The sequence below is a fragment of the Pongo abelii genome, chromosome 20 (assembly GCF_028885655.2).
Source record: "Pongo abelii isolate AG06213 chromosome 20, NHGRI_mPonAbe1-v2.0_pri, whole genome shotgun sequence".
Classification (NCBI taxonomy): domain Eukaryota; kingdom Metazoa; phylum Chordata; class Mammalia; order Primates; family Hominidae; genus Pongo; species Pongo abelii.
Window position 1 is genome coordinate 47,038,462 of NC_072005.2, and position 23,390 is coordinate 47,061,851.

The 23,390-nt window shown below is 45.7% G+C and overlaps 1 protein-coding gene across 14 annotated transcripts in view; it reads left to right on the plus strand.

Moving 5' to 3' along the window:
• HNRNPUL1 (heterogeneous nuclear ribonucleoprotein U like 1) overlaps positions 1–23,390 on the plus strand; it is a 44,327-nt gene that overhangs the window by 12,489 nt on the left and 8,448 nt on the right. For all 14 annotated transcript variants that reach the window (XM_054540468.2, XM_024236501.3, XM_054540465.2 and 11 more), the window contains exons 5-10: positions 1,189–1,328; positions 4,063–4,162; positions 6,144–6,256; positions 16,808–17,074; positions 18,893–19,015; positions 19,113–19,241. In XM_054540468.2, coding sequence (XP_054396443.1) covers positions 1,189–1,328; positions 4,063–4,162; positions 6,144–6,256; positions 16,808–17,074; positions 18,893–19,015; positions 19,113–19,241 — 872 coding nt within the window. The remainder of the gene's footprint in view (positions 1–1,188; positions 1,329–4,062; positions 4,163–6,143; positions 6,257–16,807; positions 17,075–18,892; positions 19,016–19,112; positions 19,242–23,390) is intronic.

Sequence of the window (23,390 nt, forward strand, 5' to 3'; positions counted from 1 at the left end):
GGTCAGCCTTCAGAGAAAGGAGAGCGCCTCATGGGAGGGATGGTCAGGAAAGGCTTTCTTGGAGGCCTGACTGGCTCCTTGAATATTGAGAATATTGAGAAGGGTAAGAGCAACAGTAGGAGAGTCCTAGGCCCATGAAAGGAATTAGGAGCCTATGGGGCACCTGGGCATTGGTTCCTGGGTGGCAGGTGTGGATCAGGGTCAGATCCCTGTATAGCTATTGGAAACAGAAGTCCAGTTCCCAAATTGATAGAATTAGCACAGAGGGCGGTAGGAATATGTGGTGGTGGTGATTAACCTTTTTGTATTCTAAAAACTAGTTTGAGCCTGGGTAACATGGCGAAACCCTGTCTACGAAAAATATAAAAATCACCCAGGCATGGTGGCATATCCCTGTAGTCCCAGCTACTCAGGAGGCTGCGGTGGGAGGATGGCTTAAGCGCAGGAGAACAGAAGTTGCAGTGAGCCGAGATCATGCCTTCGTACTCCAGCCTGGGTAACAAAGCGAGACCTTGTCTCAAAAAAAAAAATAATTTGAAACTGCTGAGGATATGGACCCTATCCCTAGCAAATACACATCCCCACCAAAGACATTCGTTGACAATTTCTGAGGATACCCCTGAAGCCCATCCTTGGATCCCACCAGATAAAGAACCCCAGTTCCTCTCTGAGGTCATACAGGCCAATTTGCAGTACTCCACATCCTCCCTACTCAAAAGGAGAGAGGTTGGGGGTGTGCTGGTTCCTTTTGAAACTGCCCCCATGATGTGTTCACTTGTGTACTCCTGGTCAGCACTTGGGGAACTTCCCTCTGCCTGTTTCTTTCTTAGGACTTTTAAAACATCAGCCAGGACTAGCGTGGTGGCTCACGCCTGTAATCCCAGCAGTTTGGGAGGCCGAGGCAGGTGGATCACCTGAGGTCGGGAGTTCAAGACCAGCCTGGCCAACATGGAGAAACCCTGTCTCTACTAAAAAATACAAAATTAGTCAGGTGTGGTGGTGCATGCCTGTAATCCCAGCTACTCAGGAGGCTGAGGCAGGAGAATCACTTGAACCCAGGAGGCCGAGGTTGCGGTGAGCCATGATCACACCATTGCACTCCAGCCTGGGCAAAAAGAGTGAAACTCTGTCTCAAGAAAACAAAACAAAACAAAAACATCAGCCAACTGTGGGCATTTTCCTTCACAGATAACTGCGACCTCCACTTCAAGGTGGCCCGAGATCGGAGTAGTGGCTATCCGCTCACAATTGAGGGCTTTGCATACCTGTGGTCAGGAGCCCGTGCCAGCTATGGGGTCAGAAGGGGCCGTGTGTGCTTCGAGATGAAGGTGAGTAGGAGCAAGAGAAGGGGAAGGGACAGAGAAGTCCATCCACTGTAATATCCTGATACCAGCCACCTTGGTCAGAGCTACAACTGCAAAAGAGATTGGATTGTGCAATACCGTGTCCAAGCAGACAAAACTGTGATGAACTCAAGAGAACTACATCATTGCTAAATATCATATCAGAAAAACATGCCAACCATACATTGCTTCATCAAGCAGATATTTCCTTGGTGAGATTTGACGCAGGTATTATGTAGTCAGCCAGTGTAGTGATGACATGTTTGTAGAACTGAGAAAAGAAGTTGTTTGGAAGAAAAGTGATCTAGAAAGTATAGACTCAGATGTCACTTATTAAAGGGAGGCCAGAGGGAGAACAGGGCAAAGAACTGCCAGCTTAGGCCAGCCTCTGCTGTCATCTCTCCACAGTTCCATGTCAAGTTATGTTTATGAAAATAATACATGCTTATGTTTAACAAAAGTTTAGACAGCACAGAAGAGTACAGGATAAAACAGGTTATTCTCGCCAGGCGTGGTGGCTTTCGCCTGTAATCCCAGCACTTTGGAAGGCCGAGGCAGGTGGATCACAAGGTCAGGAGTTCAATACCAACCTGGCCAAGATGGTGAAACCCTGTCTACTAAAAATATAAAAAAATTAGCCGGGCATGGTGGCGGGTGCCTGCAATCCTAGCTATTCAGGAGGCTGAGGCAGAGAATTGCTTGAACCCAAGAGGCAGAGGTTGCAGTGAGCCGAGATCACGCCACTGCACTCCAGCCTGGGCGACAGAGTGAGACTCCGTCTCAAAGAAAAAAAACAGGTTATTCTCATGTCCTCTCAGTTCCCATCCTACCATCCTACTCCCTGGAGGGAACTTCTGTGTTAAGAATTTCTTACCTGTGGTTTGTGTATCCAAACTTACTGATGATAGCTAATACATATAGAGCTCTTTGCATGCACAAGATACAGCACCAAGCTCTTTACATGGATTATCTCCATTAATCCTCACAGTACCATCTGGAAACAGGTACTGTTAGCCCCAGTTTTTAGAGGTAGAAGCTGAAACACAGAGGGTTATATTTTATTGACCAAGACACCATTGATGTAAGTTGCACATTATTTTATGTACCTCTCATAGAGAAACACTGCAACTAAATAAACTATGCAGTGTTTTCTTTTTTTGTTTGTTTTTGTTTTTGTTTTTGAGATGGAGTTTCACTCTTGTTGTCCAGGCTGGAGTGCAGTGGTGCAATCTTGGTTTACTGCAACCTCTGCCTCCCGGGTTCAAGCAATTATCCTGCCTTAGCCTCCCCAGTAGCTGGGATTACAGGCATGTGCCACCATGCCCGGCTAATTTTTGTATTTTTAGTAGAGATGGGGTTTCTCCATGTTGATCAGGCTGGGCTTGAACTCCTGACCTCAGGTGATCCGCCTGCCTTGGCCTCCCAAAGTGCTGGGATTACAGGCGTGAGCTGCCGCACCCAGCTTACACAGTGCTTTCTCATCACATTTATTGTAAAATGGATCCTGATTTCAGAGATTTTAAAATGTGTGTCTGAAAAGCCAGTGAGGCCACAGGTAGATACGGATATTCGGCAGTCTAGTCTTTTAATACGAAATTAAGTGAGAAGGCTTTTTTTTTTTTTTTTTTAACTTAATACTGTATCTTGGACATTTTTCCATAGCAGTACATTAGCCCAATGTACTGCTTTGCTCCTTGTTTTTTTGTTTGTTTGTTTGTTTTGTTTGTTTTGTTTTGTTGACAGAGTTTCACTTGTTACCCAGGCTAGAATGCAGTGGCGCAATCTCTGCTCACTGCAACCTCTGCCTCCCGGGTTCAAGCGATTCTCCTGCCTCAGCCTCCCAAGCAGCTGGGATTACAGGTGCACGACGCCACGCATGCCTAACTTTTTGTATTTTTAGTAGAGATGGAGTTTCACCATGTTGGCCAGGCTGGTCTCGAACTCCTGACCTCAGGTGATCCACCCACCTCGGCCTCCCAAAGTGCTGGGATTACAGGCGTGAGCCACCGTGCCCTGTCTGCTTCGCTCTTTTTAACTGTTGCATCATATTTTGTGGCATGGATATACCATAATCAGTGCCTTATTGATATTTTTTCTGATATTAAAATACATATATATGCACGTATATACATCCAATGCTGCACAGAATGTTGCATATACAAATACATTCACACATACATAGACATACTTGTCCACATATTAGTGTATCTATAGGATGCTGAGTTATAGAGCATGTGCATTTACGGGGTTTTGTTGTTTTTTTCTTTTAATGTTTTTGTAAAGATGGGGTCTTGCTATGTTGGCCAGGCTGGTTCCTAACTCCTGGCCTCAAGCCATCCTCCTGCCTTGGCCTCCCAAAGTGTTGGGATTACAGGTGTGAGTCACCATCCCCAGCCATTTACGGTTTTGATAGAGACTTCTGGATTGCCCTCTAAAGACACTATAACAGTTTATCTTTCTACCAGATGTTACAAGAGTCTCTTACACTAAAAGATAACTGTATTTTGAAATGCCTGTCTCTGTGGCCCTGTACTCTACTGATCCCTTTGGAGGCCCTGGCTTCGGTTCAGCAGGCTTTTCAGAGCTGCTTAAATGCTTCTTCTCCAGCAAGAAAAGCCATTGCTATTTTTTAATGCCTGATATGCTTCCCTCCTATATTGGCTCATAACCTACGGCCTCCAGAGAAGCAACCCTGAGCCCTTTTGTCCTCTTTCCTCAGATCAATGAGGAAATCTCTGTGAAGCACCTTCCGTCTACAGAGCCTGACCCCCACGTGGTCCGTATCGGCTGGTCCCTGGACTCCTGCAGCACCCAGCTAGGTAAGGAGGGGTCAGCTATGCAGTCCAGAGAATAGAGTGACTGTCCCTACCCTTGGATTTTCAAGGCTCCTAAGCTTCCTTTTCTAGCGTCAGACTTAGAATAGAACTAGGCTGAAGTGGAACAGGTACAAGGATTAGGTATATGCCACTGTCTCTGTCATGCTGTATTCAACTGAGAGGACTATGGTCATGAAACAACTTTTCTTTGAAGAATCAATTCTTATCCTTCATCTTTTAGGAGAGGTTTCAAAGTTCTCTTTAGGAATCTATTCCCTTTCTGTAAAAAGGATCAGTGTCTCCTGTCCTTAAACCAAGCTGCAAATAAGTTCCCAAGCTCCATTAAGTTCTGTCTCTATTTTCTGTCTGGAGCCTAACCTAGAGGAAAAAGGGGAGCAGAGACCAGTGAGGCCAGGGCTAGTTGAGAGAGGGGCAGGGGCTGCCTATTGAAAGGTTTTGAATTTTGCAGGTCCCCAGGCTTCAATGACCTTCTAGTCCCAAGTGACTGATTATTCTGACCAATGCTGACACCTTCTGCCTTCCGTTTATGATAATACAAACGTTCCAATTATGAAAATAATATGTGTTGCTTATAAGAATTCAGGCCATACAGAAAGGGAAAAATGAAAATCCTTCCTAAACCTGTGAGATAAACTAACCAATGTTAACATTCCATTTGTAGTCTTCTGGACATTTTTTTTTTGTACATATTCAAACTGGATCACATTAGGACTACTTTGTATAGCCTTGTTTTAATGTATGATGGGCATATATTTGTAAATAACTGCAGCTTTTTGACTACTGCATAATTTTCCATTTTATAGTTGCATTATTTAACAAGTCCCCTTCTGTAGCTCATTTAAATTTATTGCAAATTTTTGCTGTTTTAACACTTGAGCCATTATCCTGGTCCATAATTGCCTGACCACTTAAGACTAATCTTTAAAAGTAGATATATTCTCACTCATAAGTGTTTGTTTAAAAAATGTGTTCACATGGACTTAGAGAGTGGAATAATAGATAATGGAGACTCAGAAGTGTTAGGGGGTAGCAAGGGGGAGGAGCATGAGAAATTGGTTAATGGATACAATGTACATTTTTTAGGTGATGAACACCCTAAAAGCTTGACCACTATGCAATCTGTGCATGTAACAGAATTGCACATGTACCCCATAAATTGGTACCTCCTCAAAAAGGTAGATATGTTAGCACACACAAAAAAAAGTATACAGTTTTCATTTCCATATGTGTTAGCACTTTTTATTTACGACTCATAGGTCATCTCATCTTATTTCTGTCTCCATTTTGAGATGTAGGTGGTGGCAGTTGATAGGGATGGGGAAACAGCCCAGAAGGGTCAAGCACCATATCCAGGGTCACATAGCTGGTTTGTAGCAGAACCAGCCCTGGCATTCATGCTTGTCAGCCCCTGCTTTTCTAGCAGCATACTCTTTGGGTTCTGCCAGGAATCTCTAACTCAGGTGTCAGCCAGAGCCCTTGGGATCTCTCAGTCATATCACTTCAGCACCCAGTTCTGTATCCTGAGGAAATCCAGTACCTTTCCCAGGGGTCAGTCCTCATGGTCTCCAGGAGCAAAATCCAGCCCCTTCACTGATTTCTACCACGAGTAGACTGGACTGAATATTGGGTGTCACAAGGAAGGGTTGCATCTGAGCATACAGCCATTCTCCTCCATCCCAGCTCCTGTCTTCCTTTCCTCCCTTTCTTTTCAAATTCTCCCTTCTGTGCAGAGTAATTCAGTTGAGCTCCTACTCCCAGACTGGACAATGAAACCCATCAAGCCCTTCAAGTTCTACATCATTAAGGGCTTCCTTTCACCCTTCCCCATCCCTATTTTAAAAAGGCAGCTGATTAATAAAACCAGTAAAGAAAATGATTTTTTTCTTCAAAAAGTATGTGGCAGCCATTGAGGCTGTTATGACCATCGCAGGTTTAACCTGCCTTTGCCTATTTCTTCCGTCAGGCGAAGAGCCTTTCTCCTATGGCTATGGAGGCACTGGGAAGAAGTCCACCAATAGCCGGTTTGAAAACTACGGAGACAAGTTTGCAGAGAACGATGTGATTGGCTGCTTTGCGGTGAGTGCTAGCAGCCTGTGGGAGTTGGCAGAACCAGATGTTGGGCTACAGACGTCTTTTTCAGGATACCTCTATCCATTGTCTGCCCCATATCCAGCCACTCTCGCCATACTTCTTTGTCTCTGCTTGACAGACTGGAATGTTTACTGTCATTTTGTGGGAAATTCTGTCATTCTATCTCCTCTGGTCTTGTGTGCAAAGTTTTCAGATGACACCCTGAAGAGGTTTGGGGACTTCAGGTGTGCATAGCCTTCCTCCATTCCTAGGTACCAGAGTAACATTTTCTAAACAAACCTAGGAATTTCTTATCTTTCATTGCTAGGAAATAGACTGTCTGCTCTTGAAGGCAGTGGTATTGGCTCTTGCCCCATGTTGGCATCATCTTATCCCAAAACTTCTCCCTTTCTTCATCTCACATTGGTTGAGCCAGGCTTCCTACAATGCACTGCCTTCTGGAAGAGTAGAGATGATGCAAAACAGAACAGCTGCTGCTGCCATACTTCAGTCTTTGAGAGCAGTGACCAGCAGTCACCATGCTGTGCAATATGGCTGTCAGCTCTGGGCTGGACTCCCTGGACCCAGTTATGTTCTTCCATTCAAGCCCTGGGCAATTTACCCTACTTGTTTTTCAGTTCCCTCTAAATGAGAATCTTTGCATCTACCTCAGAATTTTGTGTGGAGTCATTAAGTTAATCCATTAAAAGCACTTATAATAATGCCTGACACACAGTAAGTGCTCAGTAAATACCACTTAATACTGTTAACATTAGGAGTTAGATGTTTGTAAAATGTGCCGTAAGGCCCCAGAGGAAGTGACCACCCAGATGGATTCATCCTCTGAAGCTTATTCTTTTGCCCTCCTTCATATTTGTACACACGTACTCGTCCTTCTTCTTTTTTATTTATTTATTTATTTTTGAGATGAAGTTTTTCGCTCTTGTTGCCCAGGCTGGAGTGCAATGGTACGATCTCGGCTCACCACAATCTCCGCCTCCTGGGTTCAAGCGATTCTCCTGCCGCAGCCCCCTGAGTAGCTGGGATTACAGGCATGCACCACTACACCCAACTAATTTTGTATTTTTAGTAGAGACGGGGTTTCTCCATGTTGGTCAGGCTGGTCTCGAACTCCCGACCTCAGATGATCTGCCCGCCTCGACCTCCCAAAGTGCTGGGATTACAGGTATGAGCCACCACGCCTGGCCCCTTATTCTTTTTTTAACTTTGAGATAAATTCAAACTCAGGGAAAAGCTTGAGAGTAAAGAATTCTCATAGGGCCTTATCCAGATTCTAACATTTGCCACATTTGCTTTACCGTTTTCATGTTTATGGTATACATACACATAGAGAGTTAACTCTTCAACAACGTGTTTGAATTGCACTGGTTCACTTACGTGCAGATTTTTTTCAATAAATATACTGGAAACTTCTTTGGAGATTTGCAACAATTTGAAACAACAGACATAGCCTAGAAATATCGGTAAGATTAAGAAAAAGTTAAACATGTCATGAATGCATAAAACATAAGTAGGTACTAGTCTGTTTCATCATTTACTAGCATAAAATATCCACAAATCTATTATAAAAAGTTAAAACTTATCAAAACTTGTGCACACAAACACAGACTCTACATGGTACCATTCACAGTTGAGAGAAATGTAAACAAACATAATAGACAGTATTAAATCATAACTGCTTTTATTTTTTTTTTGAAGACAGATTCTTTTCTCTGTCACCCAGGCTGGAGTCTCGTGGCGCAATCTCGACTCACTGCAACCTCCGCCTCCGGGGTTCAAGTGATTCTTGTGCCTCAGCCACCCGAATAGCTGGGATTACAGGTGTGCACCACCACGCCTGGCTAATTTTTGTTTTTTGTGTGTTTGTTTTGTTTTGAGACGGAGTCTTACTTTGTTGCCTAGACTGGAGCACAGTGGTGCAATCTCGGCTCACTGCAACCTCTGCCTCCCGGGTTCAAGCGATTTTCCTGCCTCAGCCTCCTAAGTAGCTGGGATTACAGGTGCACGCCACCATGCCTGGCTAATTTTTGTATTTTTAGTAGAGATGGGGTTTCGTCATGTTGGCTAGGCTGGTCTTGAACTCCTCACCTTAGGTGATCCACCCGCCTTGGCCTCCCAAATTGCTGGGATTACCAAGTGTGAGCCACTGCACCTGGCCTAATTTTTCTATTTTTAGTAGAGATGGGGTTTCACCGTGTTGGCCAAGCTGGTCTTGAATTCCTAACTTCAAGTGATCTGCCCACCTCGGCCTGCGAAAGTCCTGGGATTACAGGCGTGAGCCACCAAGCCCAGCCAACTGCATAAAATTAACCAGCACATACTGTAATAATTTTGAAGCCACCTCCTATTGCTAATGTGGTGAGCTCAATTGTTGCAGGTTTCTACTTAAAACACTGTGTGTCATACATCTTCACGTGAGCAGTTCTTTTCAGTAAATTGTGTATCACAGTAAAAGGTGATCTCTCGCAATTCTTGTATATTTTTTAATCGTGTCACTGCAATATCACGAGCCTTGAGTAGCACCATGGGATCCATACGAAGTGCCACTAGTGATGCTGGAAGTGTTGCTCAGAAGCAGAAAAAAGTTATGATATTACAAGAAAAACTTGAACTGCTTGATATGCACTATAGATTGAGGTCTGCAGCTGTAGTTGCCTGCCATTTCAAGATTAATCCGGCATAAGGACCACTGTAAACGAAAAAAAGAAAAAATTCCCAAAGCCATCACTACTGCTGTGCTAGCAGGTGCTAAATCCTTGCACTTTTTATCATATATTGAAAATGCAAGGCCAGACACTGTGACTCACACTTGTAGTCCTAGCACTTTGGGAGGCCAAGGTGGGCAGATCGCTTGAGCCCAGGAGTTCAAGACCAGCTTGGGCATCATGGCGAAAACAAACTTTTAATATTTTATAAACATAAAAATTAACTGGGTGTGGTGACGCACGCCTGTAGTCCCAGATACTCAGGAGGCTGAGGATCGCTTGAGCCCAGGAGGCTGCAATGGGCTATGATTGCCCCACTGCACTCCAGCCTGGATGACAGAATGAGACTGTCTCAAAATAAATAAATAAAACTGCAGCTTTTGTGTAGGTACAGAGTTGCTATAAGAAAGGCATACCTGCTGGGCGCGGTGGCTCACGCCTGTAATCCCAGCACTTTGGGAGGCCAAGGAGGGCAGATCACGAGGTCAGGAGATCAAGACCATCCTGGCTAACACAGTGAAACCCCGTCTCTACTAAAAATACAAAAAATTAGCCAGGCATGGTGGCAAGTGCCTGTAGTCCCAGCTACTCGGGAGGCTGAGGCAGGAGAATGGCGTGAACCTGGGAGGCGGAGCTTGCAGTGAGCCAGGATTGCGCCACTGCACTCCCGCCTGGGCAACAGAGCGAGACTCCGTCTCAAAAAAAAAAAAAAAAAAAAAAGGCATACCTATAGGCTATAATTCAAGAAAAAGTGAAGTCATTATATATGACAACATAAAGCAAAAGAAAGGAGAAAGATCTAAAGCTGCTGAATTTAATGCCAACAAAGGATGGTTTAATAACTTTAGAAAGAGGTTTGGCTTAAAAATTGTTAACAGGAAAGGCAGCTTCTGCCAACCAAGAGGCAACAAACAAGTTCCCAGGCATCATTAAGGTATAATTGAAGAGAAGCGATATCTGCCTGAACAGATTTTTAATGCCAAGTGCAGTGGTATGATCTCAGCTCACTGCAGCCCCCGCCTCCCCAGTTCAAGCTATTCTACCTCAGCGACCCAAGTACCTGGGATTACATACTTGCGCCACCACAACTAGCTAATAATTTGTATTTTTTGTAGAGATGGGGTTTCGCCAAACTCCTGAGCTCAAGCAATCCGCCCTCCTTGACCTCCCAAAGTTCTGGGATTATAGGCCAGAGATACCACGCCCAGCAATTCTTTCAGATTGATGATCAGGACTGTTGTTACTTATAAAGCTGGTAACTCTCAAACTCTGAATCCTCAACACCAGTTGCCAGTCATTTGGTTGTACAACAAGAAGGTGTAGACGATGAAAATCCTTTTTCTAGATTGGTTCCATTGATGCTTTGTTTCTGAAGTTAGGAAATACCTTTCTAATATGTGGTTCACTTTTAAAGTTTGTTTGATATTGGAGAATGCCACCAAGAACCCCATGAGTTTAGTACAGAAGGGGTCAAAGTGGTTTATTTGTCCCTAAACAATGGGCTGACCCTTGAACTTTGCAGGGGTTAGGGGCACCAACCCCCATACAGTCAAAAATCCGCATATAGTTTTTGACTCCCAAAAACTTAACTACTGGCTGAGTGCAGTGGCTCACGCCTGTAATCCCAGCACTTTGGGAGGCCAAGCTGGGCGGATCACTTGAGCCCAGAAGTTCAAGACCAGCCTGGCAACATAAGGAAACCCTGTCTTTACCAAAAATAGAAATAAGAATTAGCTGGGCCTGGTGGCACACGCCTGTGGTCCCAGCTACTGAGGTGAGGAAAAAAAAAAAATTAATAGCCTACTGATAACATAAACAGTCAGTTAACACATAGGCTAATGTCTACAATTTTTATGCACTCATGACATACCTAACTTTTCCTTTTTTTTTTTTTTTTTTTCAGTATTTCTAGTCATAGGGATCTGAGTTTTTTCAAATTGTTGCAAGTGTCCACAAATATTTTCAGTGTATTTATTGAATGAAAAAAGTACACATGTAAGTGGACCTGCCCAGCTTGAAGCCAGTGTTGTTAAGGGTCAGCTGTGTTTTCATCTGACCCATTTGAGAGGAGGTTGCATACATCATGTCTTCATTACTTTGGTCTGTATTCCTTCTTTTCTTTTTTTTTAATAAATGAGACAGGGTCTTGCATTTTCACAGGCAGTGATCCCTCTTCTGATCAGCATGAGAGTTTTGACTTGCTTTGTTTCCTACCTTGGCTAGTTCACCCCTCCTTAGGCAACCTGATGGTCCCTAACTCCCAGGAGGTCACCATATCAATGCCGAACTTAGTGTGGACAGCCGATTGGCATAGTGCACTACAGCCCAGAACTGGGCTCAAACTATCCACCCCACCCTAGTAGCTGAGACTGCAGGTGCACGGCACTGTGCCAGGCTCGGTGTATACTCTTTTTTTTTTTTTGAGAGAAGACTCGCTCTTGGCCCCCAGGTTTGAGTGCGATGGCTTTATCTCGGCTCACTGCAACCTCCACCTCCCGGGTTCAAACGATTTTCTTGCCTCTGCCTCCCAAGTAGCTGGGATTAAGGTGCCTGCCACCATGCCTGGCTAATTTTTGTATTTTTTAGTAGAGATGGGGTTTCACCATGTTGGCCAGGCTGGTCTCGAACTCCTGACCTCAGATGATCCGCCCGCTTCAGCCTCCTAAAGTGCTGGGATTATAGGCGTGAGCCACCGCACCCAGTCGGTGTGTACTCTTTTTGAGATGGAGTCTTGTTCTGTCGCCGAGGCTGGAGTGCAGTGGCGTGATCTCGGCTCACTGCAACTTCTGCCTCCCAGGTTCAAGTGATTTTTTTGCCTCAGCCTCCCAAGTAGCTGGGATCACAGGTGCACACCACGACATCTAGCTAATTTTTGTATTTTTAGTAGAGACAGGGTTTCACCATGTTGGTCAGGCTGGTCTCAAACTCCTGACTTCATGATCCGCCCACCTCAGCCTCCCAAAGTGCTAGGATTACAGGCGTGAGCCACCACACCCGGCTGATTCTTAAGAGTAAAGATATTAATGACAGTAAAGTTATTAAATTTAAAACTTGATGTAATGCTATTATCTACTGCGCATTCAAATTTTGTCACTTGTCCCAACAATATTCTTTCATCCAGTTGAGTTTCTAGTTCAGGATCTGATCTGGCCTGGGATCATATTGCATTCTCTTGCCATGTGTTTTTAGTCTCCTTTAGCCTGAAACAGTTTCTCAGCCTTTTTTTGCATTTCAGGATCTCAATATCTTTTTGTTTTTGTTTTTGAGACAGAGTTTCGCTCTGTCACCCAATCTGGAGTGCAGTGGCGCAATCTCAGCTCACCACAACCTCCACCTCCCAGGTTCAAATGATTCTCCTGCCTCAGCTGCCCGAGTAGCTGGGACTACAGGTGTGCACCACCACACCTGGCTAATTTTTGTATTTTTAGTAGAGTCGGGGTTTCACCGTGTTGGCCAGGCTGGTCTCGAACTCGACCTCAGGTGATCCACCTGCCTCAGCCTCCCAAAGTGCAGGGATTACAGGTGTCAGCCACTGCGCCCGGCCCTCAATATGTTTTTAATAAAACATTTTTAAAATGAAAACTGTGTTTATACTCTACAAATTGTTCGGTTTTAAACCTTGCCTTTTTTTCCCATTGAAGAGTAAATCTTGGCCGTCTTTCCCTGTCCACACAGACAATATATAGATCTAGCTCAGTTAAAGTTGTTTCTTAATAGTTAATCATTGTGAATTGATTTTTTCAAGAATAGGGTTTCCAAAAAAAAATCAAGGAATGTAAAAGGGGATACAGTGTAAAGTCTTTTTTAGACACCCACCCCCCCCCGCCCCACCCATTTTTCACATATACCCTCCCCAGCATGTGAACCCATTGGTACTCGGGGTTTCATCTTTTTTTTTTTTTTTTAACTTGTATGTCTTAGGGATCTTTTTATTTATTTAATTTTTTTGAGACAGAGTTTCGCTCATGTTGCCCAGGCTGGAGTGCAATGGCATGATCTTGGCTCACCACAACCTCCGCCTCCCAGATTCAAGTGATTCTCCTGCCTCAGCCTCCCAAGTGCTGGGATTACAGGCATGCGCCAGCATGCCCGGCTAATTTTGTAGTTTTAGTAGACAGGGTTTCACCATGTTGGTCAGGCTGGTCTCGAACTCCCGACCTCAGGTGATCTGCCCTCCTCGGCCTCCCAAAGTGCTGAGATTACAAGCATGAGCCACCATGCCCGGCCTTGGTGGGGATCTTTTTATGGTACTACCAAGAGAGCTTCTTTGTACTTTTATATTGTCTGTAGTCATTGTATGACTGTATCATAATTGATTTAACCTAGTCCCTCCCTTTGGTGGACATGTCGTTACTTTTGCAGCTTTGTATTTAGTGGCTGTAATGGCTGTCTAGTATTCTGATGCAGGGGTTTGGGTACCCTGCTTTAATTTAGCCTGTCTTCCTGTTAGTGGCTCTGAAAGTTGTTTCCTGGAACAGGTAATGCGGCTTGTCTTTTTTCCATTTACTGGAGTAACTTGGAGATCTTTTTGTAGCCCTACATATGGATCTCCTGTGCCATTTAGCCACTCCTGCTTCCCCATTGGAGCACATTTTCCGTGCTGGCATGAGCAATTTGCACATACAATTTTGCATTCTTGTAGCAATGTAGTTGTATTCCGTCTTGAAAGTTAGATTCTAAGTCAAAGGTATATTTTTAAATTTTGATAGCTACCACCAAGACTACACTCCAAACAGGTTGCAGTAATTTAACTTGTCACTGTGTGACAGTGTTTGCCAAAGTCTGTTCTTACAGAGTATGAGGTTCTTTTGGTATGTGGCAGTATGGAACTCTAGGCCTTGACTCTTGCTTCAACCAGAACATCTCTGCATCCAGTCTTAAGATTCCTTATATAGTTTTCTTTGTTCAGAAGATACCACAACTTTAAAAAGGCTCAGGGTGAGGAGTTGGTGGGGGTGTAAAAATCATTGGTCTCCTGGAACAAGAGGGGAGGACGTTGGTGTCAAATCTCAAGTCCTCAATTTGCAAAACAGAAAGGTAAAACAGCCTTCTAAGTGGAGAACAGAATAACCCATTTCAGAAAACCATGAAGAGTATGATACTTAGAGCCTAGGGACAACATAAAGAGGTGTGAGACACCAGGCTATAAAAATGGCAGTCTCTGAATTATGCCAGGCTTCGGGAGTTTGGGTCTTTAGGCCTGGGACTGACACAGGAGTGTTTCAGCAGGAATAACACAACTCCACTTGCCTTTTGGACAGATGACTCTGCTGGTGGCCATAAGGAAGGCTAACTAACACCCACAGTCATACCTGCTCTCCATGGTCTTTTTTTTTTTTTTTTTTTGAGAAGGAGTCTTGCTGTCGCCAGGCTGGAGTGCTATGAGACGATCTCAGCTCACTGCAACCTCCAACTCCCTGGTTCAAGCGATTCTCCTGCCTTAGCCATGCCTGGCTAATTTTTGTATGTTTAGTAGAGACGGAGTTTCACCATGTTGGCCAAGATGGTCTTGATCTCTTGACCTCATGATCCGCCTGCCTGGGCCTCCCAAAGTGCTGGAATTACACGCGTGAACCACCACATCCAGCCACTCTCCATGGTCTTGAAGTGGGCGCATGCTTAGAGATGAACAGGCATGAGGGCATCTGACACAGAGCTGCGCCCTGTGAGCACTGAGGAGGTTAATGAGGAAGCTCCTCAAGGGAGGGTGCTTCTGTCGCTCCTTGAAGGGCAATTCCCAAGGTGGTCACCTGAATAGAGAAAGAAATTGTACTTTTATATCAGAAACTGAACCTTGTATTTTGCTTCAGTCTGCTATCTAATCTCAAGTTTTGAGCCTTTTCTTCTCTGAGATGGGCATTTAGAAAAATATTTAACAAACGTTTTAAAAATATAAATTTTATAAAGGAAAAAAACACTAAGAAAAAAAAGAGCCTCTCGTATCCTGCAGCCAAAGCAATGTTTCCAAAACACAGTTTTGAGCAGGCTGCTCCTCTATTCAAAATAAGTCAGAGACTTTGCTCTGCCACCAGCATCAAGTTCAAATTCCTGCGGTAAATTAGAGTCTCTCACATGGCGAGGTAGGCCATGTCCCCTCCCACCACTTCAGTCCCAGCCCCTTATTTCTAGCACAGTGCCTGACATCTTGCAGTGATAGCTCACATTCGTTGTGTGCTCACTGTGTATTAAATGTACTAGCCCATTTAACAGTTACAGTAAACATAGGCCGTATAAAATATTATTACCCTGCCCCCCTTTTTTTGATAAAGAAACAAGATGAAATAACTTAACCAAGGCCACAAGTTAGTACATGGTAGAACTGAAGCCATCCACCTTCTAAAATGGGATCATAGGCTAGGCGCAGTGGCTCACACCTTGTAATCCCAGCACTTTGGGAGGCTGAGGCAGGTGGATCACCTGAGGTCAGGAGTTCGAGACCAGCCTGACCAACATGGAGAAACCCTGTCTCTACTAAAAATACAAAATTAGCCGGGCGTGGTGGCACATGCCTGTAATCCCAGCTACTCTGGAGGTTGAGGCAGGAGAATCGCTTGAACCCGGGAGGCGGAGGTTGTGGTGAGCTGAGATTGTGCCATTGCACTCCAGCCTGGGCAACAAGAGTGAAATTCTGTCTCAACAAAAAGAGGGGGGATCTTAATTACTAACTTCAGCAATTCAATAAGTAGTTGTTACAGAATAAATGAATGTGGTCCCTGCATGGCTCTTCAGCTGTTCCTGAATTACTTCCCCCTCATCTTTTATGCCTCAGCCAATCTGACCTGATGTTCTGTCACTGCTAGGCTTATATACAAGCAACTGAGAAACCTCCTCAGAAACTTGCTTCTAGGTAGGTCATCTTACTGAATTATGATAGAGTGTCCTTGTCTCATTCCCCACTGGTCCCTAAGCTCTGTCGGTCCCAGATTACGCAGACATATGTATCAGAAAGAGTACGAACTCAGGGAACGTGTTGAACAAGCTGCACTCAGTTCGAAAAGGCCCTGCTGTGGCTTTCCTTCATCTGTTGTATTCATAGACTGCCCTTTCTCGGTTTCTTTTGTTTGTTTTTGTAGAGATGGGGTCTCTCTGTTACCCAGGCTGTACTTGAACTCCTGGCCTCAAGTGATCCTCCTGCCTTGGCCGCCCAAAGTGATGGGATTATAGGCGTGAGCCACTGCACCTGTCTCCTCATCAGTTTTCAGGACAGGACTGGATCACCTTTTCCTTCGTCTTCGTCTCAGTCTAGGCACAAGACTCAAATACTTGGAGCTTCTTAAAATTACCTGCTTTAGGACAGGTGCAGTGGCTCAAGCCTATAATTCCAACAGTTTGGCAGGCCAAGGTGGGAAGATCACTTGAGTCCGGAATTTCAAGACCAGCCTGGGCAACATAACAAGACCCCATCTCTACAAAAAAATTTTAAAATTAGCCAGGTGTGGAACATGCCTGTAGTCCCAGCTACTCAGGAGGCTGAGGTGGGAGGATTGCTTGAACCTGGAAGTTTGAGGTTGCAGTGAGCCCTAGCTGTGCCACTGCACTCAGCCTGGGGGACAGGGTGAGACCCTGTCTCAAAAAAAAAAAAAAAAAAAACAACTCCTGCTTACTTGCTTCATATCCACCAACTTTGGGGTCTTAGGCAAGAAGGACTTTGGGCTGGACATTCTCTGAGATGTTCACTGATGCTGCCCAGCTTACCTGTATGTTGGGCAAGGATGCACTTCAATCTGGAAAGCTGTCCATATTCTACTCTCTGCATCTACTGTCCCCACGTGTGACTCCCAGTGCCTATGGCGAGAGTTGGCAATCATATTCCTTTGGCTTTTTCTCCTAGGACTTTGAATGTGGAAATGACGTGGAACTGTCCTTTACCAAGAATGGAAAGTGGATGGGCATTGCTTTCCGAATCCAGAAGGAAGCCTTGGGGGGTCAGGCCCTCTATCCTCATGTCCTGGTGAAGAATTGCGCAGTGGAGTTCAACTTCGGACAGAGGGCAGAGCCCTACTGTTCTGTCCTCCCGGGGTTTACCTTCATCCAGCACCTTCCCCTTAGTGAGCGTATCCGGGGCACCGTTGGACCAAAGAGCAAGGCAGAATGTGAGGTGAGTGGGGCCAGAATGTATTGGTGGCCACCTTGCTGCCAAGACAGAGGAGACACACACACACACAGACTTGCTGCGTGAGTAGCCTTGGGGCAAATGGCCACTTTGTCCCAGCTCCTCAGGGTTGGACTCAGAGCTGAAAAGCTGCTCTGAGTGTGAGGTGAGGGGTGTTGGTGTGACCTAAGTTGAAGTCGGAAAGGCTACCTAAATCTCAGAAAGATTCCATCTTCTTCTTAAGTGAGGCCAGAATATGGGAAAAGGAGGCTTTTCTTACAGCAGAAAAAGGACACTAGGCGCTTCTTGGGGAGTGCACTGTGCCACCAAGTGTTCTTTTTTTTCCTTTAGAGACAGGGTCTCGCTCTGTCACCCAGGCTGGAGTGCAGTGGTGCGATCACGGCTTACTGCAGCCTTGACCTTCCAGGCTCAAGTGATCCTCCCACCTCAGCTTCTCGAGTAGCTGGGACCACAGGTACATGCCACCATGCCCGGCTAACTTTTTTAGCCACTGAGCCTGGCCCACCGAGTGTTCTTGAAGGAGGTTGAGTAAGTTCCACCTCTCACCCAGAGCTATCAAAAGATAAATGGCCTTTGGGAAGATTTGATTCCAAGAGCTATACTAGTGTCTTTTTTCTTAAAACAATATTTTTCTTGTATGTGTAAGTTATTTATGCTTGTTATAGAAAATTAAGAAGTAAAAAATTTAAATTTTCATAATGCCATCATCTACAAATAAGTTTACTTGCAGAGTTTTGGAGTTCATCTGTTCTTTTTAATGTCTAAGTGCCTGTTTTATGCTCACAAACATTTATCATTGAGATTCTATGGTATAAGCTTTATGATACCCTGCCCTTTTCACTTCACATTATTTTGTGAGCTTTATCCCATCACATAAAAGACCTCTCTTTGAACATCATTCTTTTTTTCTTTTTTAAAAATCCTTCAAGGGAGTGAACATCATTCTTAATGGCCTTACAAACTCACCGTTCCCCCCAGTCGGGCATTTAAGATGCATCTGTGTTTACCAAATTCTAAATGTACTGATTAGATACAGTTCATGTCCTTGTGTATGCAGCTCTGTTCCTATTTCATACTTAAAGAAAGTTGTACCACTTCTACCCACTCCATGGGGCCAGTCCCAGTACACAGCCTTCCCTGGGCTATTGCAGGGGGCGGGGAATGGGTCACATAATCTTGTAAATGGGCTGGGTTCGGTGGCAAACGCCTATAATTCCAGCACTTTGGGAAGCCAAGGAGGGAGGAGGATCCCTTGAGTATAGGAGTTTGAGACCAGTCTGGGCAACATAAGGAGACCCTCATTTCTACCAAAAAAAGAGAGAAAAAGATTAGCTGGGTGTGATGGTTTGTGCCTGTAGTTCTAGCTACTCTGGAGGCTGATGTAGAAGGATTGCTTGAGCCTGGGAGTTCAAGGCTGCAGTGAGCCGTGATTGGGCCATTACATGCCAGCCTGGGCAATAGAGTGAGACCCTGTCTCAAAAAAACAAAATCCTATAAATGCTAATGATGACAGCACTTGGTTTTTTGTTTTTCCCCGAAAGTCCTGGGATTATAGGCGTGAGCCACCGTGCCTGGCCAGCACTTGACTTAATGCTCACCCTGTCCCAGGCACTGTGCTCAGAGTCTGACAAGCCTGATCTTTTTGAATCCCGATACCAGTACTGTGAGGTAGATGCTATTATTGCTTCCGCTTTGTGGAGGCAGCCACAGCTCAAGAGGTCCAGAGTCACACTCACAGTCACCACCGAGCCAAATGGTGCCATACCACCATGCCGCAACACCTTCCCTGTCTTGTTCTTATAGATTCTGATGATGGTGGGCCTGCCTGCTGCTGGCAAGACCACATGGGCCATCAAACATGCAGCCTCCAACCCTTCCAAGAAGTACAACATCCTGGGTACCAACGCCATCATGGATAAGATGCGGGTAAGGCCAGCCACTGGACTCTCCTTACTCACCTCATACCTACTGAGTGCTGCCCTGCAACTAAAATCACTCACCCCTCACCAATTCCTGCCCGCAGGTGATGGGCCTACGCCGACAGCGGAACTATGCTGGCCGCTGGGACGTCCTGATCCAGCAGGCCACCCAGTGCCTCAACCGCCTCATCCAGATTGCTGCCCGCAAGAAACGCAACTATATCCTAGATCAGGTACTTAATGATGACCATTGTGTCCTCAGGAGAAGGGAGGGGACCCCTCGCATGCCTGAGAATCTCCCTCTGGTCCCTTTCTTTTTTCCCCCGTAATGATGATGGACTGTTGTGCTAGTCGGGGGGTCAGACCTTGTCATACATGATGACATGGTCCTACACACAGCTGAGCCTGGACTGGGATCATGATCTAGGCCTACTTACTCAGACTCATCAGCAGCCCCAAAGAACATCAGGTAAGAACTGTTTAGCAAAATGGAAGGAGTATGGATTTCCGAGCCTGAGAGACTGGGGCTTGAATCCCAGCTCGGCTACTCCCTAGCTCTGTGCCTTTGGGCAGCTGACTTTATCCTCTGAATCTCCATCTCTTGGTTTGTAAAACAGGGATCTCAATACCATCTGCACCCCTAACACAGGACCTGGCACTTAGTAGCTGGTGATTATTGTTAAATACTCTACAGAATAGGTAGAGTAGCTTTCATGCCAACAGCAGTGCTGTAAGGTAAATGCTATTATTGCTTCCATCATTTTCTCTTCACAAATACGTATGACTGGCAGGTACATACTTAAGTCATATTTTCTACCTACACTTCAGTTAATGGTGGAGTTCTTAACATCAGGGACCTTGGAACCTTCGCATTTGAACATAAATATTGTATGCAGGTGCAGGTGTATCCTTTTTACAAAAAAGAAGGAAAAAAAAAAGACAGTTTTTTGTCCCTATCTTTCAGCATTCTCAAAAGGATGAGTGACCCAAAAATCATTACAGATTCCTGTCTCAGAGTAATGAGTTCCACATGGTTTATTGCCTATGCAACGTCATTGCCTATTGACATTTGTCCTGAAGGCTTTCACAAGTAACAAAGGGTGTCTCCTTATTTTCTATATTTGGGGATCTGTGAATGAGCCTCTGTTCCCTTCAGCCTTGCATTTGTGCTTTCTTAAGAACCTGTGAGTGAGCAAATATGTAAACTAAGTAACACCCTGCCCTTGTAGCCTTCCTGAAGTGCCTTCCATACGTGTAGGCCTGGGTACTTGGTGACCATGAGTTCAAAGGGCTCCTGATAAGAGTGGAGGTGGGGACAGTGTTTGGCTTTGTCAGAATGGTAGTTTGCTTGTTAGAAAGGAATCACCAGGGACCAAGTTGCCTTCACATAGGAATGAGGATCCTACACAAAACAGTTGAGCACAGGATAGTCTAAAAGCCATCCGTGGTTATCCCCCCAGCTCATATTGTGTACAATCAGTGTTCTCTCCGCTTTGAAGATTTGTCTTTTAAACCCTTGGCCTCACTTTACCTGATCCTCCTTGTCAGGGCATTTAAGAATGTTTTAGTCCGTATTGACCCCAGTTGGACTCATTGTCGTGGAAGGGAGAGCAGTAATACCATTTTAACACTCTGAGGATACATACCTCTTTTGGATACCCCAGCCAGTATTCCTGCCTGTCTTTTTCTTGGTTTGCTGGTTAAATCAGCTGTGAAACCCATTTCAAATATGTGGCCCATGGGCGAATGATTATAGTCTAGAGTGGATCGTCTAACATCTCTGTCCAGGATGCTGAAGTGGGTTTTCTCTGGAAGCCAGGCCCATGACAGCTTTGCACTCTGAAGACGTACTGTCAGCCTTCTTGGCTGCTGCTGGCTTGTTCAGGGACAGGGTCTAGGGCTGTACCAGGTATGCCTGTGGTCTTCAGGGCTACCAGCCTCCTGCTTAAGGGACATGTGGGTCAGGCCAAGTGATCTGGGCCAACAGTGAGACAGAGAACCTAAACTCTGAAGGCTGGGGAGGAGGGTTCTCTGGTTAACCACAGATTGGAGGATTGCCGCGGGGCCTGAAGCCATAGGCTACTCAGGCTGAGGGAGGGAGTATAAAGCCAGTGGTTTCACCTGTTTTGGCCTAAACCCCAAAAGTGGGTTCCAGAAAATTCTGGGTATGAGAAAGAGGGAGGGGTAAGTTGTGTGTTTGTGTATAGAAAGTTCAGAGCAGGCCCCTGGCCAGTCCTGGCACTTCCATTCCACCAGCTTTGGCAGTGACAGGTAAGTCGATGATGCATAGCTATCTCCTGGGCTAGGTGGAATTTCCAAAGGGGAAACCCATACTACAGGCAAAATCCCTGCAGTTCCTGGATCTCAGCCCAGAACCATCTTTTGCCTTTACTGGTTTTTCCTGAGTGGTCAGACCTCCCCAAATTTGGCTCTTCCAGCCTCCTGTTATGTAGGTTGGCCTTAGAAATGCTCATCCTTGAGAGGGAAGGAGAGGTTGTCTGCAGAAACCAGGTGGGCCTTTGTAAGCCAGGATTCCGCGTTTGTCTGGCCAGGACTCTAACCCCTACCCTGGGAGGTATGTGATTGGGCACAAACTCTCAGGTATATCGGGGCTTTGACCTACATTCTGTGATAACCTGAGTAGCCTTTTGAGATCATGTGGGCATCACAGCTGTGGAACATCAGAAGAGGAAAAAGAGGTAGACCAGAGAGGAAACTGAAGCCTCTGCAGAGGACTATAGGACTGCTAAGTCACGCACTCAGTGTACTGATAGATCACAGCTCTGTTGACTTCCCAAACAGCCATAGTCTAGAATGGTTGGGGCCATGGTGGGAATTTGGGGAAGCTTTCTGGAGGTGGAATGTCTGGGTCGGGGCACAGAGGATGATTAAAAGAGTTGGGGCTTTGTCCTGAGGAGAGTGGGGAGTCATGGTCAGGTTTTCATCCAGAGGAATGTGGATAAATTTGCCTGGCTAGTAAAAGGCTGCAGAGGAGAGAGAAAGGGGTAGTAGAAGGCCACATTGCTTCAGGTGTCTCTTTGGGGTCCTCTGTTGGAGGTGGGAAGCCTCTGGAATGAGATGCTTTCCATTTTGTCCCAGAGGGCCTCAAAATGGAGTACAGAACAGGAACTGACTGGCCTGCTGTGAGGCAAGCAAGTTGCCCTTCTGGAGGCTTCTGGGGAGCCTCCGCAGGGCCATGTTGCCCAAGCCCACCCCAGAGTAGGGCACTGTTGCCTAGGAGTTCCGTTAGAGGGCTCTAACAGCCTAGAGCCAGGCCAGGCATCAGTTAGAATCAGGGCTGGATGGGTTGACGTCACAGTCAGAACATGTCGTTCTCATTTGCATCCTGGTCAGCAGGTGCCACACTTTTGCCTGAAACAGAAACCCAGGGCTAGAATAGTGTCCCACCGTAACCTGTGTCTTATTTGCAGGCCTTGGAGAAAGGATGTTTCTTTCCTTCATCCCCGACCAACCATCCCTAGAGCCTGAAGCCCATTCCATTCTTGACACACCAGCCAGTTCTCTTCCTATAAATGTGGTTCTTTTGACTGGAATTCACCTCACTCTGAGCCCAAAGTAAATCTTTCCTTATCAGCCTTCACTTTGCTCCTCAGATCTAGCTAGGTTTCTCCTGCTGCCAGTGTGACCCTGGTGAGCTGTGACAAGTGAGAGTAGACAGGGACAGTGGGGCTTGAGAGAGCCTGGGCTGTCACGTCATCATTCATACCTGCTGTGTTCCCTCCTCCCTCCCTCAGACTGTTATACACCAAAACTCCCCATATAGCTTCTCTGAGAAACCCAACTCTTGTCCCTTAGTCCATGTCACAGGGTCCAGGGAACACAGACAGCCACATTTTCTCTTAGAATCAACATCTTCAAGCAGGGTGGGACTGGGAGAAGCAGAAGCTAGGCAGAGGGAACCAAAGCAGCTGGAAAAGCTGACCTAGCTGTTGTGCTGGTCTCATAGCAACAGCTGCCAGCAGCCCCCAGTGACCACAGAAGTGCTGGGCTGGCCCAGGGGCTGTGACCTCACTGTGTTTGCTGTGGCAACAGCCACCAGCAGCTAATTCCCTTTCCTCCAGGAAAGCCAAGTATTTGCATTTCTGCTGGTGTGTTTTAGATGCTCTTCTTCCCTTCCTCAAACGAAGGAGTAAGTGGAGGGAGGCGCAGTCTTAAAAACCACTGCTGAGTTGATTCTCAGCACCTCAATTCCAAAGTGCCTGAGAAGCCATCTCTCAAGAGTCTACCCACTTCCAAGGACAAAGGCCAGCTATTTATGAGTCCAGTCTGCTCCACCTCCATTCCTCTCATCCCATGAAGCTGCAGGGGCTAGCCGTCTTGGCAGCATTGCTTCTCTTCTCTGTCCCCTCATCAGGACATTG